This window comes from Scyliorhinus torazame, chromosome 27, assembly GCF_047496885.1.
Source record: "Scyliorhinus torazame isolate Kashiwa2021f chromosome 27, sScyTor2.1, whole genome shotgun sequence".
Lineage (NCBI taxonomy): Eukaryota > Metazoa > Chordata > Chondrichthyes > Carcharhiniformes > Scyliorhinidae > Scyliorhinus > Scyliorhinus torazame.
The window spans coordinates 11,767,108-11,794,566 of NC_092733.1; the positions used below are offsets into that span (position 1 = coordinate 11,767,108).

Consider the following 27,459-nt stretch of genomic DNA (forward strand, 5'->3'; position numbering starts at 1 on the left):
CCTACCACATTTCAAAAGTACAATTGACTGTTAAGTGTTTTGTAATGGAGGTCTTGTGGCACAATGGGTAACACGCTTGTCCCTATGCCAGAAACTCCCAGTTTGAGTTCCACCCCAAGATGCAATGGCCAAGGAAGGTATGTTCATGACATGGCCAAACAGGTTGAGTATCATCCTGTAAAATCTTTCCGACACGCCAACAGCAGGTGGCAAGAGCAGGAGCGACCCTGGTCAGCCATACTTGATGTGGAGTGGTGTCCCCTCAAACTATCAGCCTCTGGCGACAGGCTAGCAACTTACTCCAGGAAAAACCATGCGAGGGAAACAGACTAAATTTGCCTTGTGCACCATGAGGCGCAGGAAGAGAAACAAAGTATTTTGGGACACTTGAGACTGTCTTTCTTCATTCTCACAATTGTCAAAATATTAGCTTCTTACCGAATCCAAATAAATGATCAGTGATCCTTTGGTTGATAATGTCTTGTCTAGTTCAAATCTTGATATATATCTGTCCACTCCATTGTTCAGCTGGAAATAAATCCGACTAAATGTTACCAACTTACAGTTTGCTAATACATACACTAGGAATATACAATGATTACACATAGTTTGGTCAGACAGCTTTCAGTCATGTGCAGAAATTCATCACCATGCCTGAAAATCTCAAACCAAGAGCACATCCATTCACACAGGTAGAATTCTCATTGCATAATATTAGCCGGGAGAATGGGTGACTGAAAGGAACCCCAGGCTGAACTAAAAATGCGTGAGAGGGATGGTAATTGTAGCACCAACTGAGTTGGAGGGTTGAGGGTTGGGAAAGTGAGAGAAAGCTACTGAGAAGAGCATCTGTGAAAAGTGAAAGTGGGGAGAAGATGTGCACCAGCATTGTCTGTGAGGGCACGTGAGAGAAGAACAATATTTACATTTGTCAAATATTTCATATTCAATTATACTCTATCACACGAATACAGCTTCTAACTTAGTGTACCACTGGCGGATGAAGTGTCTATGTACATGTAGGATCAAATATCGATCTTAAAATTGCATTTCCTTTAATTCAGATCCAATTGATAATGGTTAATTCAAGACTGGATTAATGGTCAGGCCTTTGACAGAAAATTGCATTTTCATTTTTTACATTCACTTATTGAAAAGGAAGTTTCTATTAACGTTTATTTCTAGGTAAAAATATGCTGTGATCATTTGAAGTTTATATAATTAGAATTGGATGTTCAAGAGATGCAGCTGTTGGCACTGCTCTGTTCTAATATCCAATGAGATGGGATGCTCGCTCCTACCCCTGGAGAGGGCATAGAGATTCTTACGATCAGTGATCTCCAACGGAATAGTCAAACTGGATTCAGTCAGAACTCAAAATGCTTTCCCTGTCATACACTGGCTGCCACACTCAAATGCACATTCCTATCTCAACCAACACCATTCTTATCTGTCTACATTTTTGCGTGCTAAGGGAATTAAGGGATATCGGGATCGCCGCGAGGAGAAAGAGTTGAGGTTCTTATTGATTGCTGGGACAGGCTTAAAGGGTCAAATGGTCTACATTAGCCTTCCACTTATGTTCTTAATACAGAATGATTGATCATTCATCATGTTGGTTCTGAGAGATCCGGCTGTGTACAAATGGTTAGTTACAGATAACTTCATATTATTTCAAAATGATGCAGTTAAGGGAAGCACCTTGAGATATTTCACAAATATAAGGTTACAAATGTAAGAATTAAGAGCAAAGGCAGGTCTTACAATCCCTCTGCGAGGCCATTCAGTATGATCATGAGCTTCTATATCAACTCTACTTTCCTTCACTATCTTCATGTCCTTTGATTTCTTTATCCGGTAGAGAATTCCAAATATTCACATCCATCAGAGTAAAGAAATTTTGTAGTCTTGCTAAAACTATACACGGCACTAGTCAGACCACACCTACAATACTGTGAACAGTTTTGGTCCCCTTACCCAAGGAAAGATATACTGGCATGGGAGGCTGTCCAGAGAAGGGTCACTAGGTTGATCCCCGGGTATGGAGGGATTTTCTTATGAGGAGAGGTTGAGTATGTTGGGCCTGAACTCATTGGTGTTCAGAAGAATGAGAGGTGACCTTATTGAGGCATATCGGATTCTCAGGGGGTTTGACAGGGTAGATGTTGAGAGGCTGTTTCCCCTTGTGGAAGAGTCTAGGAGCAGAGGTTCTATTATTTTAGTGAAGCTTTGTTGCACTCTCAGGCAAATATGCCCTTCCTTCCTTAAGGGGACCCACCTGTGTACAGTACAGAATGCATTTTCCACAAAACTCCCTTATTCTCATATGTCAAACTCTTTGCAATGAAGGCCAAATTCTCCTTTTCCTTCCTAATTTTGTGCTGTACCCACATATTAATACTCTGTGATTTATGCAAAAAGCCCACAAATCTCTTTGAATGCCAGCATTTACCAGTCTGTCACTTAAAATAAAAATATATTATGTCTTACCATATTCAGATCTTCTATATCTGGAGAAAATCCTGTCGGCATTGTAATATCTGCAATGGCCATTGTAGAATCAGAATCGCCAAGGTACCTCGAAAGAGCAAGATATTAGAAATTTACTTAGAAAATGAGTAAAACATAAGACCATAAGACATAGGAGAAAAATTAGGCCACTCGGCCCATCGAGTCTGCTCCGTCATTCAATCATGGCTGATGTTTTTCTCATCCCCATTCTCCTGCCTTCTCCCCGTAACCCCGGATCCCCTTATTAATCAAGAACCTATCTGTCTCTGTCTTAAAGACACTCAGTGGTTTGGCCTCCACGGTCTTCTGCAGCAAAGAGTTCAACAGATTCACCACCCTCTGGCTGAAGAAATTCCTCCTCATCTCTGTTTAAAGGATCATTCCTTTAGTCTGAGATGGTGTCGTCTGCTTCTAGTTTTCCCTACAAGTGAAAACATCCTCTCCACGTCCACTCTATTCAGGCCTTGCAGTATCCTGTAAGTTTCAATAAGATCCCCCCTCATCCTTCTAAACTCCATCGAGTACAGACCCAGAGACCTCAACCGTTCCTCATACGACAAGTTCTTCATTCTAGGGATCATTCTTGTGAATCTCCTCTGGACTCTTTCCAAGGCCAGCACACCCTTCCTTAGATACGGGGCCCAAAATTGCTCACAATATCACAAATGGGGTCTGACCAGAGCCTTATACAGCCTCAGAAGAACATCCCTGGTCTTGTATTCTAGCCCTCTCAACATGAATCCTAACATTTCATTTGCCTTCTTAACTGCTGACTGAATCTGCACGTTAATCTTAAGAGAATCATGAACAAGGACTCCTAAGTCCCTTTGTGCTTCTGATCTCCTAAGCATTTCCTCATTTAAAAAATAGTCTATGCCTCCATTCCTCCTTCCAAAGTGCATAACCTCACACTTTTCCACATTTTATTTCATTTGCCACTTCATTGCCCATTCTCCGAGCCTGCCCAAGTCCTTCTGCAGCCCCCCGCTTCCTCAATGCTATCTGTCCCTCTACAGATCTTTGTATCATCTGTAAACTTAGCAACAGTGCCTTTAGTTCCTTCTTCCAGATCATTAATGTATATTGTGAAAAGTTGTGGTCCCAGCACCGACCCCTGAGGCACACCACTAGTCACCGGCTGCCATCGTGAAAAAGACCCCTTTATCCCCACTCTCTGCCTTCTGCCAATCCTCGATCCATGCCAGGATTTTACCCTTAACACCACGGGCTCTTAAATTATTTAATAGTCTCCTGTGGGGCACCTTGTCAAAGGCCTTCTGGAAATCTAAATAAATCTCCTCCTTTGTCTAGCTTCCTTGTTACTTCCTCAAAGAACATATAAGTCATTGGACTTTGTAAGCTCTTATTGAGAAAAACATGCAAATTGTGGAACATCAAAAACACTCCTTTTGATAATATTATTTCCTGAATAACAATTACTTAAAGTTGGTGAATGCCATCATTGAAAGGGTTTGTTCAGTTTCTCAATGAGGTCTGGAGGCTCGAATGCGTTACATTCTGGTGCTAGGCCGGTAGGAATGATACACTAGAGAACGTCTAGTTCGTGACGAGTTAAATTTTATTGTTACACGATAACGTTGGTTAAATAACAAAGATAAACAATGAAGAACTACTGACTATTCAAGTATTACTGTTAAATTATCCCAAGAGCTACTAGAACTGTGGCTATCCACTTCAACACCAATCTCCAGAATCCCCAAGGTAGCAGAGTCACATGGTTGTTCTATACTACCACCTGCTAGTTGAAGATCATATATTGTGAGCATTAATATAACTGCTTGTGCATATCATCACAGAATGGTTAAACATAACGAGTTGAATTCTATGTTCTCCCGCTGGGGATGAATCATCTCTGATTTGGGCTCACCCTGAGCGCGACACGCAGATTCACTATCTATTGTTATACAAATTTATGCACAGCGGAGATTGCAAGGGATTCCGACGCAAGGTCCGCTGTTGGGCCACCATTTTTAGTGGGCGGCCCGATAGCGAGAACCGGTGGCTAGGGCCCCTCTATACCCAGAATGCAATCCCATCCACTGCCCCATAATGGGATTTGCTGGGTCAACCCTGCTGCACAATACGAGGGTGACCTGGTGGCACCCCCACTCACCCCGCACCAGAGATCCCCATAACAGAGCCCCCCACCAGAGGCCTCCCCCACAATACGAGGTGACCCGACCCCCTCATAGATCCGCTACAACAGAGACCCCAATTCGAGACCCCCCTATAACAGAGCTCCCCACCTACCCCAATAGAGAGGCCTGTCTGGAAACCAGAGAGCAGTCCAGACAGAAACAGTGAAAAAAAATCACTGCTTTAAAACTCACTTGACCCTACACCTGCTGCCTCAGGCAGAGAAAGCAACAGCTATCAATTCCGAGAAAGCGAATACCACATCTCCAGGGATTAAACGCCCTCTGATCTTTCATCTGCAAGGCTTTCATTCACATCAATGGGAAATTGCTTGTAATAGGCTGTGATTGAGAGCTACAACACCACCAGCTCTCTGGATTATTTAATTTCATTTCCCTTCATGCTTGAATGGATCTCAAGTGCCCTGCCATGAAACTAATCACAATGTTTATAAACATCTGGCTATGATTGACGGCTCTCGACCACATCAAAAGCAGCAAAATGCTTTCTGCAGAGAAAATGAGGAAGTGAGAGCCCCTAAGTGGTCATTAATTGGACACTTAAGGGCCTCAATTGATGCAAGGGCAGGCACTCCATCCGAGAGGTCAGAGTGGCTGGGAATCCGGTGAGAAGGCTGGCTGAGAAATTTTACATCTTTCCCATCCAAATCAATCTACAAATTGCTGGCAGGGGAACATAAAATTATGCCCATATAGTTGTAAAGCTCAAAGGTAACCCTATAAGAACCAGGAAACAAGTCTCGACTTATTCAACTCCAAGTTTAATGTGTTCAGTAATCACTTCTCCAACAACAAAACAGTGCCACCTGTATCCCCTTTGTATATTGGTGCAGAATATTAAACAATAAGTGCTATCTATTAAATAACTAAAACACAATTCCAACTTATGTACTAGGGAATTTTAACTCTTTCCAAACAGTAGTTGCAGCCAAAATACATCCAGCTTTCAGAAGGGATGGTAACTCAACATTTGGAGATGGGCTGGTAGTTTGTAAAGTAGTTAAGGGTAGTTGTTTTGAAGGTGGTGATAATGTCAGATTTAAAATGAAGAGGGCTAGAACTTGAAGAGTGGGAACTCATTTACAATGTCAGCTAGCATAGGAATGAAGAATGTGAGTTAGATGGTCAGCAGATTAATAAGAAGGGCGTAAAGGGACAGAATATGGATCTAACAGGCAAGTTTAACGTAGGGCACTAAGGGAGATAGAAGAGAAACTGGAGAGATTTCAGGCTTAGAACAGTGGTAAGATTGTCTTGATGAGCAAGGAGAAGAAAGGAAATTAGTTGAGCTGATTCATGGATGACCTCAATCTTAGTGACAAAGAAGTCCCTGAGATAGAGGTGATGGTTCAGGGGGAGAGAGTTTGCTCTCCATTAGATATTCGTAATCTTTATGTTTTGACAACTAACTGTTGACTTTATCAGAAATAATTAAGTTGACAATACAAAAAGGCTGAGCCAACATAAATTCCGGGTTTCAAATATGTGTGTTAATTACATTATTTTTCAGCAACTGCCAAGTCAATTTCCTCAATAATATCAGGTAACAAATGTAATTTTAGAAGATTGAATATGAACTTCTTACCGCGTGTAGATGTTTAGCATCAGAGAATTCTGAGCATCTTGGGGTCGTGAAGCTGTAGCAATGCAAAACAAGACTAGTTACTGCATTGTGAACATTTTAATTCACAATTCTATAGTCAAATGTGGATAAAGGAAAACTAAATTGCAATTATATTGGTCCTTTCATGGCCTAAGGCCATCCTTGAAGTTTAGGGGTGATGCCCTGATTCAAAATATCCTATCTTGATGGAAGTCAAAGAAATGCAAGAATGATTTTTGTTGCTGGTTGTTTTGCGGAATGGGTTGTGCCATAATCAGATATGAGAACTAATGGTCTTGGAATGATTCATGTGGAGCTCACCTTCAGGCACCTCTTCCACGGTTACTCGTAAATCAAATTTCTGGCATTTTTTCACTTCTTCAGTCAACGGAACATAATAACTAGTTAGAACCTGGATAGTAAAAGCACAAATAGTGGTCATTTATCAAAAACAAATAACAACATTTGACAAACATTACGATTTCCAGAGCAGTACAGTCTGTGTTGCATGTTGGGACCTTGGAGGAATTCTGACATGTCGAGAAGTTTAATCTTCTGATGGGCTGGCTAGTACTGCTGGGGACCCTTCATGAATGAGTCCGACACTAAGCTCAGGATCGGAGGACTGGGTTGGTTCGATGGTGGAGGTGCCCAGAACCAGGGGTCAAAGTCTATGGATATGGTGTAAACCTTTTAGGACTAAGATGAGGAATACGTTCTTCATCCCAGAGAGTGGTGAACCTGTGGAATTTGCTACCACAGGAAGTAGTTGGGGTCAAAACATTGTATGTTTTCAAGAAGGAGTTAGATACAGCTCGGAGATAAAGGAATCAAAGGATATGGGGAGAAGGTGGGAACAGGTTACTGAGTTGGAAGATCAGCCATGATCATATTGAATGGCGGAATAGGCTCGAAGAGCTGAATGGCCTCCTCCTGTTATGGGCGGGATTTACCGACCAACATGCCATGTATTTTTCATGCAGTGGAGGCGGCCGGCCAGCGGAATTTACCAACCTCGCCATTGTCAATGGGATTTCCCAGTGCTGCACCCCTCGTCGCCGGGAAACATACGCACCGGCGTGGGACCGGAATATCCCGTCGGCGTGAATAGCCGGTAGGTCGCAGCCTATGTCAGATATGCAGGATTTACCTGGATACATACCCAGAATATGGTTAAAATCTAGTCTGACTCAGAGGTTAGCCAGTGTAACAGAACTGAGCATCACAATCGACCCTTCCCTCCCAAGTCTTCGCCCATCAGTCCCCTCCTGACTACCTCACCGACCCAACCCAATTGCCCACCCAATCACCCCCACCAACCTGACCAGCCCCGACACAACTAGTCCTCTGACTAGCTCTTGACCCCAATAACACAACTACCCCACCCAGACTACCCAACCCGGCTGCATCCCCAACCTAAGTACCCTTCTGACTAAACACCCTCCTCCCAACCGCACCCATTAATAGCCTCCCAAATCCACCACCCCTGGACCCAACTCACCCCCCTCCCCTCCAACCAGGTCCAAATTCCCACCCGACAAGACTGCTCATTCACTCACCAATCTACCCACTCACTCACCTACCCACCCACCCACTCACCAATCCACCCACTTATTTAGTGCTCCATCCAGTAACGCACAATCACCTTTAAGACTTGAGACCTACAATAAGTTACCTGAACTTAGCAGCTAGTGCTGTAAACAGGGGGCAGGTCCTCTCCTTCCTTTGCTCACTGGGCGTACCTGGAGAGGTTGTGCTGGCCCATTTCTGCTGCTGCCAGCATCGGGAGACCCATCTAAAAACGCATAGTTCTGTCACGATGCACACACTTCACGAGCAGCAGCAATGCACACAACATTGCTCTGACCAGATGATCTTGACTATTATCTTTTGGAAGTTCCCCCAAGTCACACACAAATATTGCTCGAAGTCACACACCAATATTGCTCAAAGTCATACACCAATATTGCTCAGCCCCATGTCCTACCAGAATTGACCAGCAGCCGAAGGACTCAAAAGGAGCTCTCCCCACAGCAATAGCATGCTGAGGAAGAGCTAGGCAAGCCTTCTGCCTCTCAGAGATTGGCCGGCCGCTCTGGTAGACCCAGCAGCACCAGAATTGAGTAGTGGGAACTGCAAACAAGGCCTCAAACAAGCTTCTGTCATATAAAGGGGGGATTTATTAACTCCCTGCACCTCAAATACTCCTCATTGGTGTAGCCAGGGGCAGAAGCTTTGCTGTTTCTGTCTCACCCAGCCTGACTGAGGAAGGTTGGCAGAGACAGGGGCTTTGAACTATCAGCGTGGGCAAGTCCATTGAGGGTGGCAAGTCCATTGAGAGTGGCAATCTGTTAAAGCTTGACAAAGAGTCATCCAGGCTCGAAACGTTAGCTCCCTTTTCTCTCCACAGATGCTATCAGTCTGCCGAGGTTGTCCAGTATTTTCTGTTTTCGTTTCAGATTCCAGCACCCACAGTCATTTGCTTTCATCTGCTAGAAAATGCCACTCTTGAGCAAGTTAACGGACCACTACCTGCTTGGGCGGGACAAAACAAAAGTGGAGTCCGCCCAAAAAACCCCTTCAAAGTATTTTCTCTCAAACTGCTACTGTCCGCTCCAAAGCAGTTGCAAAGAAAGTAACTTTGTTACTTTTGGAACATTTTACCGAATAATATGCATGGATCGCTGTCTTACAACGAGACCATAAATTATTACAAACAATTCAAGGGATCAGTGGATGACGGATTAAATTCTGCCTGCAGTACTGTACTCCCAAACAATAAGCACTTCGAACCAACACTTACCTTCACTGTTCCTCGTCCATGCCCATTCGCATTTACTGTAAGGTTTTCATGAGCTTTCAGCTGAAATATGGAGAGAGCAAATCAGCTATTTACCTTACATGCTGGCAATTTAATACAACAAAACCCAGGCAAAATAAAAAGCTGCAACAGCTTTGGTTCATGATGTGAGAATGGCTTCACTTTTTTTAGATTCTAAAAATTTGAAATAAAACAAAAAATCTAGAATAGTTGTCTGGTAATTTTCATTCTTTGTTCTTCGGTTTGTGAGTAACAAGCTTAGCGGGTAAAGAATGGCAGGTTCCTTACTTTTCTGCAACCCTTGAGGTGCTGATGTTCTAAAGATGCTGTGCCCAAGTAAGGATGCAAGGATTGAGTGCAACTTGACATGAAACATTGGAGAAATTGTGTTCCTGTGGCCTTGCTGCTCTTCTTCATCCCAGCGGTGGCTGTCAGAGGGTTGGGAATTACTGTCAAAGTTACTTCAGGGAATTACTGCAACAATTATGGGCTGCACGGTAGCACAGTGCTTAGCACTGTTGCTTCACAGCGCCAGGGACCCAGTTTCGATTCCCTGCTTGAGTCACTGTCTGTGCGGAGTCTGCACGTTCTCCCCGTGTCTGCGTGGATTTCCTCCGGGTGCTCCAGCTTCCTCCCACAAGATCCGAAAGACGTGTTTGTAAGGTGCATTGGACATTCTGAATTCTCCCTCAGTGTACCTGAACAGGCGCCGGAATGTGGGGACTAGGGGCTTTTCACAGTAACTTCATTGCAGTGTTAATGTAAGCCTACTTGTGACACTAATATTATTATTATAAGGTTATTATACATCTTAAGGATAATGATCGTGGGAACTCAGCCAGAATGGTTTCATGGGAGATCAAGTGATCTATACTGGGATTTTTCTTGTTGGAGATGCTCATTGCCTCGCACTCTTTGCAGAAATATTTATCATCCATTCATCAGCTCCAACCTGGCTGTTATTGGTGTATGTTGGTTTGGGAGCTTCATCAACGGAAGAATTGTGAATGAACCTAAACACTAGTGAAGTCATCTGCAGCCATCTAAGATGGCCACCTGCAAAGGACCATGGGAATTATGGCCAACCCAGGACTCAGACAGATACACAGCCTATGCGTATCTAAAACACAGGTAACCAGACCTGACCAAAACCCCCGCTCATTTGTCTTATAATGGCCCTTTTTCCCAGGACAATAGAACTCCAATCAAGCAACCAGTACAGCCTCAGACTGATTGGCGCCACTCCCCTTACTCAGAAAACACAACTGCCAAGGTCAATGACCGCTAAGGACCCGCCCAGCCACTAAGGCACTCGCCCCTTTATTGGCCAAAATTGAAGAGAGTGATCAGAGCCCCGTCGAACTATTGGGTCCAAGGTTAAGGACCATCCCAAAGAACGCAAAACCCCAGAGTGATGAAAGAGAGCACAGCCATGTGTTCTGCCTCTTTTGGATCCGGCCTGTACCAGCCCAGTGCAGCAGGAACAGCCAGCTAAGTTCAAGACCAATGATCGCTACTTGCCGGATGAGCCCAGCAGAGACAGAGTCACTTTCTTCAAACCAGCCAAGTGAAATCCAGATAAAAGCCTTATCCATTTGCACAGTGCCGGTTGCCCTGAAGTTAAGTATAGGTTATTGTAGCTGATAGGTGTAGTTTAACTCATAGTAGATATTGTGTTTGCATGTTGAGATAACTCTTGTGTATGTAAATAAACCACCTTTTGAACTAACTAATTGGTTGTGTGGTCATTTGATCGATATAAGGGAAGGTTTGTGGTTCACCAAGATAAATAGAAATACCCACAGTTTTGGCGACGCTGTTGGGACCAAAACAGAGTAACATTATTGGTGTCTCTGGTGGAAAAACACCACCACATCAGCAAAGGAACACCACTTCCTGACCATTTTACAGATGTAAGCTTGATATTACACTAAGCAGATGAAAGGTCACAGACGTGAAACATCAGCTCCGTTTCTCTTTCCACAGACTTTGTGTCATGGGAACAAAGAAACTGCAATATCATTGTCACATTTTGTGTGCATTGGACGGCATGCTGCTTCGGGATTGTGAGCATGGTAATTGGAGTAAGCGACAGGGTGGCGATGAGAATCGAAGTGAACAAAATGAAGTGGGATTGATATGGAAATGTGCCAAGAGGGACATCAAACAGATGTTTACATAAGGCAATGACAGGTGTAGATTTGAATGAATTGTTCAAAGGTGAATACATATAGGTTGTAAAGTAAGAATAGGGCAAGTTCACTTTTCTATCAACGCTAAGGGCTAAACTAAAGAAATTAAGTTAATCAATTCTGGGAGAGAGCATTTTGAAAGATACTGGGTGAGACAAAATGCAGATCAAAGGGGAAGAAAGTATTTAAGGAGATACTGAAAGCTATGTGAGGGGGTAGCTATTTAGATTACCCAGCAGACAGCAGGAATAGCTGGTCACAACTCCCAGAACGAAACCAGACCGGAAGAAGCACCTCATGTTAACCTCAGAGAAAACAAAGACACTGTGTGATAAAAAGTAGAGTTTTATCGGTTTTAAAATCTATAAGGAGTTGCTGAACAGCGAACAAACAAAGAACAAAGAACAAAGAAATGTACAGCACAGGAACAGGCCCTTCGGCCCTCCAAGCCTGTGCCGACCATGCTGCCCGACTAAACTACAATCTTCTACACTTCCTGGGTCCGTATCCCTCTATTCCCATCCTATTCATGTATTTGTAAAGATGCCTCTTAAATGTCACTATCGTCCCTGCTTCCACCACCTCCTCCGGTAGCGAGTTCCAGGCACTCACTACACGAAGGGGAAGCATAGCTCTGAAGGAGGTTAAATTAGGAACTTTTGAAAGTGTTTTAATGTATGGTTACTCTGTGAAGCCATTTTTGTGTTAAGTATAATTCTATTTATTTTACTCCTTGATAAACATTCGCTCTGCTATTGGCTGGATTCTCTGGTCGCCGACATCGCGTTCGGTGACCCGCCAGAGAATCCGAGTTCCTGACCAAATCAGGGGCGGCACCGCTTTCGCGATGCTGCGCCCGCTCCAAAGTGGCATTCTCTAGGGCGTTGCTTGTGGTCTGCCCCCCAATGCTTCCCCCCCCCCCTCCGGCCTGGCCGTGTTCCCGACATTGTGGACGCGTGTGGTCTCACCCGTCGGGAACACGGCGTGGCGGCTGCGGACTCAGTCCAGCACCGCCACAGTCAGGGCAGGGGGGGACATTATTTGGGGCTGGGGGCACTGTGGGGTGGGTGTCCGGGGTACGAGAGCCGAACGAAGGGGGGGACTATTTTGCGGGCCGGATCCGCGAGCGGCCGGCGCCATGTAGCACGGTTAGTCCGCTGCGGGCTGCCGCCGTGCGCAGGTGCGGCCACAGACCCAGCAATTCTCCGGGGCGTATCAGCAGCGAGAGCTGGGTACTCTACGCTGTTGGCCTGCTAGCCACCAGCAAAACAGGGAATCGGTGGCCGTTTTGCCCCATTTTCTCTGGCGTAAAACGCCTGCGTGGGGACATAGCCCCAGAATCGGAGAATCCAGCCCATCATTTCTGAATTCCAGAGCCTCTCCTCATACTCTTCAATTTGCAAAATAAAATTTGGGCAGCTATTTCAAGTTTCCCTTCTGGAATTTGAGCAGTGCAGCATTTACCACCAGCCATGTCATAACAGTTGTCACATCTACTAAATTTTTTGATTTTAATTCTTGTCGGAACTCTCCAGCCCTTCCTACCGACAGCATCTTCCTTCCTACCGCGGGGTCCTGCGCCACAGGTGCGGCCCGGGCAAGGAATTTAAATCGGCATCGACTTCAGAAGGTTCTGCCGGTGACTGACTGATGGTGAGCCGCCCCCACCATGGCAAAGCCCACCGGGGGGCGGGGGGGGGGTGGGGGCTGGAGAATTCCTGCCCCGCATTTCTAGTATCTGCAGGTATTTGGTTTTGTACCTGTCTTGTCGTAATGATTCAGAGAGGTGAGTTCAAATACCACCACATCTGCCGGCAGGAAATGTTAGGATGTTAGGAGAGGCTTTGTGAAGATTTTCCCTCCCCCAGAGTGAATCATCTCGTACCTCATCAGACCGTTGTGGGACTGAAATTTGGAATTCTCTGAAAGCCACTGAAACTCCTCAAGGTTCCAGAATAAAACTACAACCTCCGAACCAGCCGACAGTGATATTATTGAGCAAAATATGCCTTGTGCATCGCAGCTACTAAAAATATCAATCTAATGCACGATCATGAAGTGGGTTTTCTGGATACTCTCATGGGGCATTAACACAGGCACAGGCCAATTGGCTTGAGTGGCCCATTTCTGTGCTGAAGGCTCAATGTAAAAATTAAGACAAAGTCAATTCACTTTGTCAGGTTATAGCACAGCATAATTGTACTGAGCATGAGTCTAGGGGAATGTTAATATTAATGATGAAAAATAATAGGAAACAGAAATGCTTTCAAATAAACTGATAAACAAATGATAACTAACCCCTTCTGACCGTGACACGTATTTATTCGCTGAGTTGAAATGCCACTCCAGAGGGATTTGTCTTTCAGGAATGTCTACAACCACATTTAAGTCAACATCTTTGATCGGAGGAAGATCAGCCTGGTACTTGGCTAGACTTTGTAAAGCAACCATTGTCACCTAAAAAGGAAAGTTATTGTTAAATATATTTGAAAAGAAAGTAGAAATTTCACAATTGCTTACTTAAGAAATAGGAATGAGTCATCGATTTCTTTTTGGGTTTCAATTAAAGTTCTTGGCAAACAATCAAGAAATTTCACAGCAAAAGCATTCGGGTCAGCAAAACCAAAAATCAACTGAATAGGTTTTAGAAGTCTGGGAATTAATAATGTTTAATCACCCATGAGGTGTGGTGTCACTGGCAAGGCCAGCATTTAGTGCCAAGCGCGAGTTGTCATTCAGAAGGTGCTGGTGACCCATTGGGAACCCACAGTGCTTGTTCAAGATCCAGGATTTTGTCCCAGAGACAGTGACTGTAAAGGAACGGTTATTTATTTCCAAGTTAGGATGGTGTATTATTTAGAAGCAAAATCAGGGACGATGTTCTCAAGCACCTGCTACCCTTGTTCTTCGATGTCAATTTTGACTTCACACTCGTTGTGGTCAGTTTCAATGCCGGAAAAGTCCGTTTTATTTTAAATTCCACTGATCGGGCAGACAAGCCCAAAGTGCCAGAGCCTTCATGGGAGCCACCCGAGGTGTGGCTACGTCATGCCGCCGCACCGGAAGTCGCTACCCTTGTTCTTGTAGGTAGTACAGAGCGCGGATTCCGGATTAGCGCAAGTCATGTAATGATAATTTTCAGGGTTTTTTTTCTTGTTAAGGCTCAGAAATAATTAATTTCTTCTTTTGGTGGTACAGAACCGGAGTATTGCTGAAAAAAGAGACATGCTGGGCGCGATTCAGTGGCCTCGTTGCGCTCAAGCGAGAGCGCGACGAAGCCGGCGAATAATGGGAAAGGCCAAAAATGTTGGCGTTGCCACTGGCCCACTCCTGTAGCCGAAATCAGGATGCTGCTTGAGCGTGGCGAGAAACCAATAATCACCACTTTAGATCGATCTCCATACAATTAAGGGGGAGGCCACCTCCTATCCGACAGCATCCCGTGATCCAGTCGCCACCCCCAGCAAGCGGTTACGCTGGTGCCAATTAGTACTCCCTTTCAAAAACATGAACCCGCCAGATGGGCTACTGTGGGGAGCCGAGGAAGTGAGTCGCCATCTTCGCTCAAAGACAATGAGCCCGGGGACACTGGGCTTCCTGCCCCTGTGCTCGGAGGGGGGCAATTGATGGGGGGTCCACCCTCAGCTGGGGTGATCTGCCTTGGGGGGGGACAGAGCTGAGGGGAGGGTTGCTCCGGTGGGGGACAACTGTACATGGCTCCGCCACGCCAGCCCCTGAATCGTGTGTACCCATTCTGGGGGAAACCATAGAACATGGAACGATACAGTGCAGTACAGGCCCTTCGGCCCACGATGTTGCACCGAAACAAAAGCCATCTAACCTACACTATGCCATTATCATCCATATGTTTATCCAATAAACTTTTTAATGCCCTCAATGTTGGCGAGTTCACTACTGTAGCAGGTAGGGCATTCCACGGCCTCACTACTCTTTGCGTAAAGAACCTAGCTCTGACCTCTGTCCTATATCTATTACCCCTCAGTTTAAAGTTATGTCCCCTCGTGCCAGCCATTTCCATCCGCGGGAGAAGGCTCTCACTGTCCACCCTACCCAACCCCCTGATCATTTTGTATGCCATGGTCCCTGCCTGTCTGTCCACTGCCGACCCATAACCCCCACTAACCACGGAGAACTCTGGTCACGTGGCTGAAGGCTATTGCTAATAGGGAGTTGGTAATCGTTGTTAGGTTAGCACATCACACAACCCAAGTGGATCTCCGTGGGTGGGCGGGCCATGAAGTATGTGGCAGTCATTGCCGAGCAACCCAATCAGACTGCGATGCATGGACACTGTTACTGAACATTGTAGGAGCAACACCACGAACGCAGTAGCCAACATCCGAACATCCAGGGGATGGTCCCCAGTCCCAGGGCCATGTCCAGGGCAGAGGGTGAGTGAGTGCAACTGGGAGGGAACCAGCAGCCGGGTTTCAGGGGACAGTGTCTGGGGTCCGGTGAGCAGGAGCCCCCGCTCAGCTGGGTATGCGTTGGAAGGGCGTTTTGGCTGGGGGGGGGGGGGGGGGGGGGGGGGGCGGAATGGAGGGTCCCGGGGTGGATGCCATCACAGTTGGTCAGTCTCTCACCTTCTCCAATTCCTTTCAGATATCGAATGGTATGGACGGTATTCTGGACATGCGGAACTTTCACTAGTGGTGCTGCTAGTAGGCCGGGCAGCCAGGCCCCGGAGAAGGCAGCAGCAGCAGCGTCGACAAAGACTTGAGGTGATGGCCAATATGCTGCCCAGCAGTACCGGGTGAGACCCAGAAGGGGAGGCCCGTGTCAGGCCAGGGTGTACAAGCGTCACTGGTCATTCAAGCAGATGACGGACAGAGCGTGCTCCATCTCAACAAGGTGATGATGCGACACCCAGGCCATGTCATCGCGTAAAGTAGGAGGACGCCCGCTGTCCGTGGCCATCAAGGTCACCGCAGCCCTGAACATTTACGCCTCACAATCATTCCAGGGCTCGAACAGTGAGCTGTGTGGCATCTCTCAGGCTACAGCCCACTGGTGCATCCGACAGGTCACGGATACCCTGTTTGCCCGGGCAGAAAATTATATAAACTCTGGCACGGACCAAGCCCAACAGGATGCCCAGGCAGCAGGGTTCTCTGCCATCGCCAGGATGCCCCATGTACAGGGGCTGATAGACTGCACGCATGTCATCTTCAGTTCACCAGGCCACCTGGGAGTGTCCTACACCAACAGGAAGGGCTTCCATTCCTTGAATATCCAGCTCATGTGCAACTCATGCCTGCGGATGAGGCAAGGGTTCGGTGGTCAGCCCGCATTGTGGAAGAAGGTGAAAAGAGGCGACAGAATGGTTGTGGTGAAGGGTTTTTCATGTTTCACACGTCTCCAACACTGCCCCACTCTCCCGATGGTGCTGCCCAACTCTCCCCACCACCCCTTTACACCACCCCTCACCTCCTATCCCCCAATACACACTCCCTCCTTGCCCGCTATCAATCCCCTCTTCCCCAACCGGCCCACCCCGCACCAATGCCCTCTGTGATCCTCAAAGTACATAGCCTTCCTGCTCTACCGCTGCGTCTAGTTGTTACCCAGGGATGCACATCTGAGGAGGAGGCAGCCAGCAGCTTACCACATCCTGTGGCCATTGATGCCCCTGGCAGTTGTCCTCCGACGGCAGTACATGCACAGCCGTGCCACCCTGATCCGCAGCGTCGTCAGCAGGATGAAACCCGAGGCCACCATTGCCACCCCATGGGACCAGTACAGGTTGGCACCCAGAGCCTCCTCCTCCTGGCCAGTACCCATAGGGCCCTGGGGTTCACCTCAGGGCAGAGGGGCAGCTTTGTTGAGCCCCATCTGCCCCAGCGTCATCAAGCTCTGCCAGCCCTGGCAGCTCCCCCGATGTCTGCGTCATTGTGTCGACGCCCTTGGTGATACTCCTCAGTAATTGGGACATGCTCTGCAGACCAACGGCAATGCCCACCCGCGACTGGGACCAACTCCGCAGCACCTTGACCATTAACATCTGAGGCCGGGTCATATCCCACAGAACATCATCAAGGTCCTCCTGGTACTGGGTCATGTCCACATCGAGTTGGACAATTTACCAAGGCCCTCAGCCAAGAAGGCATACGGCATGCTTGCCTTCATTGGCCGGGGCATTGAGTATAAAAATTGTCAAGTCATGTTGCAGCTGTATAGAACCTTAATTACGCTAAACTCGGAGTATAGTGTTCAATTCTGGTCGCCACACGACCAGGAGAGATTTACCAGTATGTTGCCTGGTATGGAGGGCATTTGCTATGAAGAGAGGTTGAATAAACTTGGTTTGTTCTCACTGGAACGAAGGAGGTTGAGGGGCGACCTGATAGAGGTCTACAAAATTATGAGGGGCATAGACAGAGTGGATAGTCAGGGACATTTTCCCAGGATAGAGGGGTCAATTACTCGGGGGCATAGGTTTAAGGTGCGAGGGGCAAGGTTTAGAGTAGATGTACGAGGCAAGTTTTTTACACAGAGGGTAGTGGGTGCCTGGAACTCGCTGCCGGAGGAGGTGGTGGAAGCAGGGACGATCGTGACGTTTAAAGGGCATCTTGGCAAATACATGAATAGGATGGGAATAGAGGGATACGGACCCTGGAAGTGTAAAAGATTTTAGTTTAGACGGGCAGCATGGTCGGCGCAGGCTTGGAGGGCCGAAGGGCCTGTTCCTGTGCTGTACTTTTCTATGTTTTTTGTTAACCTTCTTGCGGCACTCCTCTTGGTCATGTTGCCCGAGCTGCCGGCCACTTCCACTTCATTTCAGGCAGCACTGGTTTCCCTATGCCTGACCCTTCTGGACCCTTTGGGGAACTGGACATCCCTCCTGGCCTCACTGCCTCTTGGAACCGCCCCAGGTCTGCATCCTCAAATCATGTGGTCGGTTGTCTTGGCGCCATGGCTGCCAGCTGAGTGGGGTTGGCTTGCAGGAGCAGTTTGTGTGCTGCTCTATCTTGTTAACGGGGGGCTGGCGAGTGTGGTCCCACCAGCCTCCGTATGTATCCTCCGCCATTTTCGCCAACTCCAGCGTGGTGCCACCACCAAACACATCTTCCCTTTATTTCCTCTGTCAGCATTCTGCAGAGACCGTTCCCTCTGACATAATCTAGTCCACTCCTCCACCATACCCAACTCCTCTCCCATCACCCATGGCACCTTCCCATGTAATCGCAGAAGGTGTAACACCTGCCCCTTGACCTCTTCCATGCTTAACATCGCCGGCCCAAAACACTCATTCCAGGTTCAGCAGCGTTTCACTTGCACCTCTTCCAATCTGGTCTACTGCATTCGCTGCTCCCAATGTGGTCTCCTCTACATGGGAGAGACAAAATTCAGATTGGGTGATCGCTTTGCTGAGCACCTTCGGTCTGTGTGCATTCAGGACCCTGACCTTCCCGTTGTTTGCCATTTCAACACAAGATCCTGCTCCCATGCCCACATGTCTGTCGTTGGCCTGCTGTAATGTTCCAGTGAAGCTCAACGCAAACTGGAGGAACAACATCTGATCTTCCGGTTGGGCAAGCTACAGCCTTCCGGTCTCAACATCGAATTCAACAACTTCAGATGATCAGCTCTACCCCACCTCGACCCATTTGTTTTCATCCCCTTTCATTTTATCTGTCTTTCACCATTTATTTCTCGCTTGTCTTTCTTTATATATTTTTAATTCCCCCCACCCCCCCATCTTATCCACCTTTCCTTACCCTTTCTCCCCTTTGCTGCCCCCTTCCCCTCCCCCACATCAACATCTGTCACAGTTTCCCCTCTGGTGTTAGTTGCTCTGCTGTTTGGCCTTTCACACCTTTTGTTCTCTCTGGGGACTGCCATTAGCATTCAATCCCCTGTGGTTTCTGAAGCCATTAGCACCCGGTTTCCCTGGGTTTCTGTGGCTTTGACTCATCTTTCATTCTCACTCCACAGTATGAATATTTCCCACTTTCTCTGTCTTATAGCTTTGACAAAGGGTCATCTGGACTCGAAACGTTAGCTCTTTTCTCTCCCTACTGATGCTGCCAGACCTGCTGAGATTTTCCAGCATTTTCTCTTTGGTTTCTGTACAAGCACAAGCCTTTGTTCTTCGGGAAGGGTGACTTCTGGTTTGGCAGCTTTAAAAAAAAAGAAGGGCCTCAACCACCCACTCTCAAAGGTTTGTGATAAACTGTTAGTTTATTTTCTTTAAAATTAATTCATAGGGCAGCACGGTGGCGCAGTGGGATAGCACTGCTGCCTCATGGCGCCCATCCCAGGTTTGATCCCGGCTCTGGGTCACTGTCCGTGTGGAGTTTGCACATTTTCCCCGTGTTTGCGAGGGTTTCGCCCCCCCAACCCAAAGATGTGCAGGTGGATTGGCCACGCTAAATTGCCCCTTAATTGTGAAAAATGAATTGGGTGCTCTAAATTTTTTTTAAAAATTAACTCATGACAAATGTAAATAAAATAGTGCAACCTGTGTGGAGCTGTAGCCTCCTCCATATTCACTTCTTTGTGACAGCCATTTAACTGCTTTACCAGCTTGGTCAAATTTCTCAAACTGCACAAGTGCCAGAACAGCATATCCTGTGGCTTCAATTGTGTACAAAGAGTTGACATTTCCATCTTCTACCCAGTGTGATTGATCTAGAAAAGTGTAAGAAAAAGACTAAGTTAAAATAAAGCTCAAAGTAAGTGCACCACCCATTTCAAATTAACTGGTATGCAGTTCTGTCTAAATGCTTCATCTAGTTCTGGCAGGTAGATACATTCGCAGGGAGATCCTTCCTCCCAAATTTTATGAATTGGAACTTGCATTCATATAAAAGACGCCTGGGCAGGAATTTCCATTCCTATTTTCGGCAAGTGACGGGACCTGAAAATCTCGCGAGAAGGCCATCAGTCGTGTTTTGCGTTGGCCAGAAAACTTGCCACGATCGTCCCCTCCTCCCATCAGTGGCACAATGCAATGCTGGGAACTTAATTTGCTTATATTTGCATCTCATTATTGGGCGTCCATGAGGGAATCATTCTCTCCTGTCAAAACTTCCACCCACGATGGCATGATGTTGACAGCGTGAATCACAAATGCTTTCAAAAGGCATGCACCTGCTGAGCAGACCTCCAAGGAGAGTTATGAGGTGAGTACAGTGCTTGCAAAGCATATCATTCTTAAATGGCATGCAATCGCTGATGAGGAAAACAAATCTCCCCCCAATGTATATGGGGACCAGCCCACCACACACAAAAATGGAGTGTCATATCCTGGGTCCGCCGAAAGCCTAGAGTTGGGGATCTGGTTTTCCCAGAAGCCCTCAATAAACCGCCTGTTTATCCTGGAACCCGATGTGGAACTGACCGCTTTGGGGGTGGTTAAAATACTGGCGACGAGGATTGCCTGGCGACAAATTTTACTGGAGTGGCAGTCGGCTACGCCACCGGGGGTAGCGGCTTGGTTGGGCAACCTGTACGACTTCCTGTGGTTGGAAAAGATAAAGTGTGAGCTAAGGGGCTCAGCAGAGGGGTATGAGAAAAGGTGAGGGATATTCGTGGTCTTGTTTAAGGAGTTGTTCGTTGCGAGGGGAGGTGGGGGAGAGGGTGAAAAGGGGGGAAAAGTTGTACAAACTGCATCGTTGATTGTTGGTAAGTATGTTTCTCTGGAGCGTTTATGTGCTGTAACCTTTTTGATACACATTTCTAATAAAATACATTTTTTTTGAATGATAGAACATAGAACATAGAACAATACAGCGCAGTACAGGCTCTTCGGCCCACGATGTTGCACCGAAACAAAAGCCATCTAACCTACACTATACCATTATCATCCATATGTTTATCCAAGAAACTTTTAAATGCCCTCAATGTTGGCGAGTTCACTACTGTAGCAGGTAGGGCATTCCATGGCCTCACTACTCTGAGCGTAAAGAACCTACCTCTGACCTCTGTCCTATATCTATTACCCCTCAGTTTAAAGTTATGTCCCCTCGTGCCAGCCATTTCCATCCGCGGGAGAAGGCTCTCACTGTCCACCCTATCCAACCCCCTAATCATTTTGTATGCCTCTATTAAGTCTCCTCTTAACCTTCTTCTCTCCAACGAAAACAACCTCAAGTCCATCAGCCTTTCCTCATAAGATTTTCCCTCCATACCAGGCAACATCCTGGTAAATCTCCTCTGCACCCGCTCCAAAGCCTCCACGTCCTTCCTATAATGCGGTGACCAGAACTGTACTCAATACTCCAAATGCGGCCGTACCAGAGTTCTGTACAGCTGCAACATGACCTCCTGACTCCGGAACTCAATCCCTCTACCAATAAAGGCCAACACTCCATAGGCCTTCTTCACCACCCTATCAACCTGGGTGGCAACTTTCATGGATCTATGTACATGGACACCTAGATCCCTCTGCTCATCCACACTTTCAAGAACTTTTCCATTAGCCAAATATTCCACATTCCTGTTATTCCTTCCAAAGTGAATCACCTCACACTTCCCTACATTAAACTCCATTTGCCACCTCTCAGCCCAGCTCTGCAGGTTATCTATATCCCTCTGTAACCTGCTACTTCCTTCCACACTATCGACAACACCACCGACTTTAGTATCATCTGCAAATTTACTCACCCACCCTTCTGCGCCTTCCTCTAGGTCATTGATAAAAATGACAAACAGCAACGGCCCCAGAACAGATCCTTGTGGTACTCCACTTGTGACTGAACTCCATTCCCCATCAACCACCACCCTCTGTCTTCTTTCAGCTAGCCAATTTCTGATCCACATCTCTAAATCACCCTCAATCCCCAGCCTCCGTATTTTCTGCAATAGCCTACCGTGGGGAACCTTATCAAACGCTTTGCTGAAATCCATATACACCACATCAACTGCTCTACCCTCGTCTACCTGTTCAGTCACCTTCTCAAAGAACTCGATAAGGTTTGTGAGGCATGACCTACCCTTCACAAAGCCATGCTGACTATCCCTGATCATATTATTCCTATCTAGATGATTATAAATCTTGTCTCTTATAATCCCCTCCAAGACTTTACCCACTACAGACGTGAGGCTCACCGGTCTATAGTTGCCGGGGTTGTCTCTGCTCCCCTTTTTGAACAAAGGGACCACATTTGCTATCCTCCAGTGCTCTGGCACTATTCCTGGAGCCAATGATGACATAAAAATCAAAGCCAATGGTCCAGCAATCTCTTCTCTGGCCTCCCAGAGAATCCTAGGATAAATCCCATCAGGTCCCGGAGACTTATCTATTTTCAGCCTGTCCAGAATTACCAACACCTCTTCCCTACGTACCTCAATGCCATCTAATCTATTTACCTGGAGCTCAGCATTCTCCTCCACAACATTATCTTTTTCCTGAGTGAATACTGACAAAAAATATTCATTTAGTATCTCGCCTATCTCTTCAGACTCTACACACAACTTCCCATCCCTGTCCTTGACTGGTCCTACTCTTTCCCTAGTCATTCGCTTATTCCTGACATACCTATAGAAAGCGTTTGGGTTTTCCTTGATCCTTCCTGCCAAATACTTCTCATGTCCCCTCCTTGCTCGTCTTAGCTCTCTCTTTAGATCCTTCCTCGCTACCTTGTAACTATCCATCGCCCCAACTGAAACTTCACACCTCATCTTCACATAGGCCTCCTTCTTCCTCTTAACAAGAGATTCCACTTCTTTGGTAAACCACGGTTCCCTCGCTCGGCACCTTCCTCCCTGCCTGACCGGTACATACTTATCAAGAACACGCAGTAGCTGATCCTTGAACAAGCTCCACTTATCCAGTGTGTCCAACACTTGCAGCCTACTTCTCCACCTTATCCCCCCCAAGTCACGTCTAATGGCATCATAATTTCCCTTCCCCCAGCTATAACTCTTGCCCTGCGGTGTATACTTATCCCTTTCCATCCTTAACGTAAACGTCGCCGAATTGTGGTCACTGTCCCCAAAATGCTCACCTACCTCCAAATCCAACACCTGGCCTGGTTCATTACCCAAAACCAAATCCAATGTGGCCTCGCCTCTTGTTGGCCTGTCAACAAACTGTGTCAGGAAACCCTCCTGCACACACTGTACAAAAAACGACCCATCTAATGTACTCGAACTATATCTTTTCCAGTCAATATTTGGAAAGTTAAAGTCTCCCATAATAACTACCCTGTTACTTTCGCTCTTATCCAGGATCATCCTCGCCATCCTTTCCTCTACATCCCTAGAACTATTTGGAGGCCTATAGAAGACTCCCAACAGTGTGACCTCTCCTTTCATGTTTCTAACCTCAGCCCATACTACCTCGGAAGATGAGTCCCCATCTAGCATCCTCTCCGCCACCGTAATACTGCTCTTGACTCGCAGCGCCACACCTTCCCCTCTTTTGCCTCCTTCTCTGAGCTTACTAAAACACCTAAACCCCGGAACCTGCAACATCCATTCCTGTCCCTGCTCTATCCATGTCTCCGAAATGGCCACAACATCGAAGTCCCAGGTACCAACCCATGCTGCCAGTTCCCCTACCTTATTTCGTATACTCCTGGCATTGAAGTAGACACACTTCAAACCACCTACCTGAACACTGGCCCCCTCCTGCGACGTCAAATCTGAGCTCCTGACCTCTATACTCTCATTCTCCCTTACCCTAAAACTACAATCCAGGTTCCCATGCCCCTGCTGCATTAGTTTAAACCCCCCCAAAGAGCACTAACAAATCTCCCCCCCAGGATATTTGTGCCCCGCGGGTTCAGATGTAGACCATCCTGTCTGTAGAGGTCCCACCTTCCCCAGAAAGAGCCCCAGTTATCCTGAAATCTGAATCCCTCCCGCCTGCACCATCCCTGTAGCCACGTGTTTAATTGCTCTCTCTCCCTATTCCTCATCTCACTATCACGTGGCACGGGCAACAATCCAGAGATAACAACTCTGTTTGTTCTAGTTCTGAGCTTCCATCCTAGCTCCCTGAAAGCCTGCCTGACATCCTTGTCCCCTTTCCTACCTATGTCGTTAGTGCCAATGTGGACCACAACTTGGGGCTGCTCCCCCTCCCCCTTAAGGACCCGGAAAACACGATCCGAGACATATAGAGGCCTATGATCTGAGGTGTTTTGAGAATGATCTGAGGTGTTTTGAACAAGCTGACTGATTTTCTCTTTCCAGGAATTGACAGGTGCTGCTTCCTATGTCTGAGCCAGCAGGTGTATTGCCCAGATGAAAGTTAAAGGGGAAATCTTTATCACTGCCTCTGTCAGGTCTACTCACTAGCTTCCAGGCACAAGTCTCTCTTCTGGGAGGTTTCCTGACAGGGGTCACTTTTCTGGGGGTCTGTGGGGCTGTCTACTTATTTAGATCATCTCTATGGTGGGTCTCTTTATTTAGGGGGTCTCTGGGAGAGATACCTTTATTTAGGGAGTCTCTGTGGGGGTACCTTTATTTAGGGGGTCGCTGTGAGGGGTCTCTTTATTTAGGGAGTCTCTTTAGGGGTCTCTTTATTTCAGGGTCTCTGTGAACAAAGACAATTACAGCACAGGAACAGGCCATTCGGCCCTCCCAGCCTGCGCCGATCCAGATCCTTTATCTAAACCTGTCGCCTATTTTCCAAGGATCTACTTCCCTCTGTTCCCCGCCCATTCATATATCTGTCTAGATGCATCTTAAATGATGCTATCGTGCCCGCCTCTACCACCTCCGCTGGTAAAGCGTACCAGGTACCCACCACCCTCTGCGTAAAAAACCTCCTACGCACATCTCCCTTAAACTTTCCCCCTCTTACCTTGAAATCGTGACCCCTTGTAATTGACACCCCCATTTCTTAAGGTGTGCGAGTACCCGTGCCCTCTTTATCGGCCCGTTCAGCCCTCTCACGTTCCACGTGATCAGCCGAGTTGGGGGGCTTCCTACCCCCCCCCCCCCCCCCCCCCCTTGTCGATTAGCCATCACCTTTTTCCAGCTCCTCACCCGGTTCCCACGCAGCTGTATCTCCCCCAGGCGGTGCCCCCCCGCCCATCCTCTCCCATACCAGCTCCCCCCTCTCCCCAGCAGCAGCAACCCAGTAATTCCCCCCTCCCACCCCCCCCCCGCTAGATCCCCCGCTAGCGTAATTACTCCCCCCATGTTGCTCCCAGAAGTCAGCAAACTCTGGCTGACCTCGGCTTCCCCCCGTGACCTCGGCTCGCACCGTGCGACGCCCCCTCCTTCCTGCTTCTCTATTCCCGCCATGGTTATCATAGCGCGGGAACCAAGCCCGCGCTTCTCCCTTGGCCCCGCCCCCAATGGCCAACGCCCCATCTCCTCCACCTCCCCTCCTCCCCCCATTACCACCTGTGGGAGAGAGAAAAGTTACCACATCGCAGGATTAGTACATAAAACCCCTCTTTGCCCCCCACATTCGCCCCACCACTTTGTTCGAACGTTCTTTTTAATAACCCGCTCATTCCAGTTTTTCTTCCACAATAAAAGTCCACGCTTCATCCGCCGTCTCAAAGTAGTGGTGCCTCCCTCGATATGTGACCCACAGTCTTGCCGGTTGCAGCATTCCAAATTTTATCTTCTTTTTATGAAGCACCGCCTTGGCCCGATTAAAGCTCGCCCTCCTTCTCGCCACCTCTGCACTCCAGTCTTGATAAATGCGGATCACCGCGTTCTCCCATTTACTGCTCCGAGTTTTCTTCGCCCATCTAAGGACCATTTCTCTATCCTTAAAACGGAGGAATCTCACCACTATGGCTCTGGGAATTTCTCCTGCTCTCGGTCCTCGCGCCATCACTCGGTATGCTCCCTCCACCTCCAACGGACCCGCCGGGGCCTCCGCTCCCATTAACGAGTGCAGCATCGTGCTCACATATGCCCCGACGTCCGCTCCCGCCACACCTTCAGGAAGACCAAGAATCCTCAGGTTGTTCCTCCTTGTGTTGTTTTCCAGTGCCTCCAACCTTTCCACACATCGTTTCTGATGTGCCTCCTGCGTCTCCGTCTTCACCACCAGGCCCTGTATGTCGTCCTCATTCTCGGCTGCCTTTGCCTTCACGACCCGAAGCTCCCGCTCCTGGGTCTTTTGTTCCTCCTTTAGCCCTTCGATCGCCTGTAGTATCGGGGCCAACAGCTCTTTCTTCATTTCCTTTTTGATCTCTTCCACACAGCATTTCAAGAACTCTTGTTGTTCAGGGCCCCATGTTAAACTGCCACCTTCCGACGCCATCTTGGTTTTTGCTTGCCTTCCTTGCCGCTGTTCTAAAGGATCCACTGCAATCTGGCCACTTTCTCCTCCTTTTTCCATCCGTATCCAGGGGGGATTCCCTTCTGGTTTACCGCACAGTGTTTTTAGCCGTCAAAATTGCCGTTGGGGCTCCTATCAAGAGCCCAAAAGTCCGTTTCACAGGGAGCTGCCGAAACGTGCGACTCAGCTGGTCATCGCCGCACCCGGAAGTCCTCCAGATCATTTATGTATATCACAAACAACAGTGGTCCGAGCACGGATCCCTGTGGGACACCACTAGTCACCTTTCTCCATTTTGAGACACTCCCTTCCACCACTACTCTCTGTCTCCTGTTGCCCAGCCAGTTCTTTATCCATCTAGTTAATACACCCTGAACCCCATACGACTTCACTTTTTCCATCAACCTGCCATGGGAAACTTTATCAAACGCCTTACTGAAGTCCATGTATATGACATCTACAGCCCTTGCCTCATCAATTAACTTTGTCACTTCCTCAAAGAATTCTATTAGGTTTGTAAGACATGACCTTCCCTGCACAAAACCATGCTGCCTATCACTGATAAGTCTATTTTCTTCCAAATGTGAATAGATCCTATCCCTCAGTATCTTCTCCAACAGTTTGCCTTGACTGACGTCAAGCTCACAGGTCTATAATTCCCTGGAATATCCCTGCTACCCTTCTTAAACAAAGGGACAACATTAGCAATTCTCCAGTCCTCCGGGACCTCACCCGTGCTCAAGGATGCTGCAAAGATATCTGTTGAGGCCACGGCTATTTCGTCCCTCGCTTCCCTCAGTAACCTGGGATAGATCCCATCCGGACCTGGGGACTTGTCCCCTTAATGCCTTTTAGAATACCCAAAACCTCCCCCTTCCTTCTGCCAACTTGACCTAGAGTATTTAAACATCCATTCCTAACCTCAACATCCGTCA

The 27,459-nt window shown here is 47.4% G+C and overlaps 1 protein-coding gene across 1 annotated transcript in view; it reads right to left on the bottom strand.

The window, feature by feature from the left end:
- LOC140403203 (venom factor-like) overlaps nt 1–27,459 on the bottom strand; it is a 259,736-nt gene that overhangs the window by 83,844 nt on the left and 148,433 nt on the right. Inside the window, exons 29-35 of the mRNA XM_072490955.1 lie at nt 19,787–19,956; nt 13,603–13,761; nt 9,095–9,154; nt 6,613–6,703; nt 6,274–6,325; nt 2,491–2,578; nt 439–528 (exon numbers count right to left, since the gene is read on the bottom strand). Of these exons, the coding sequence (XP_072347056.1) occupies nt 439–528; nt 2,491–2,578; nt 6,274–6,325; nt 6,613–6,703; nt 9,095–9,154; nt 13,603–13,761; nt 19,787–19,956 (710 nt within the window). The remainder of the gene's footprint in view (nt 1–438; nt 529–2,490; nt 2,579–6,273; nt 6,326–6,612; nt 6,704–9,094; nt 9,155–13,602; nt 13,762–19,786; nt 19,957–27,459) is intronic.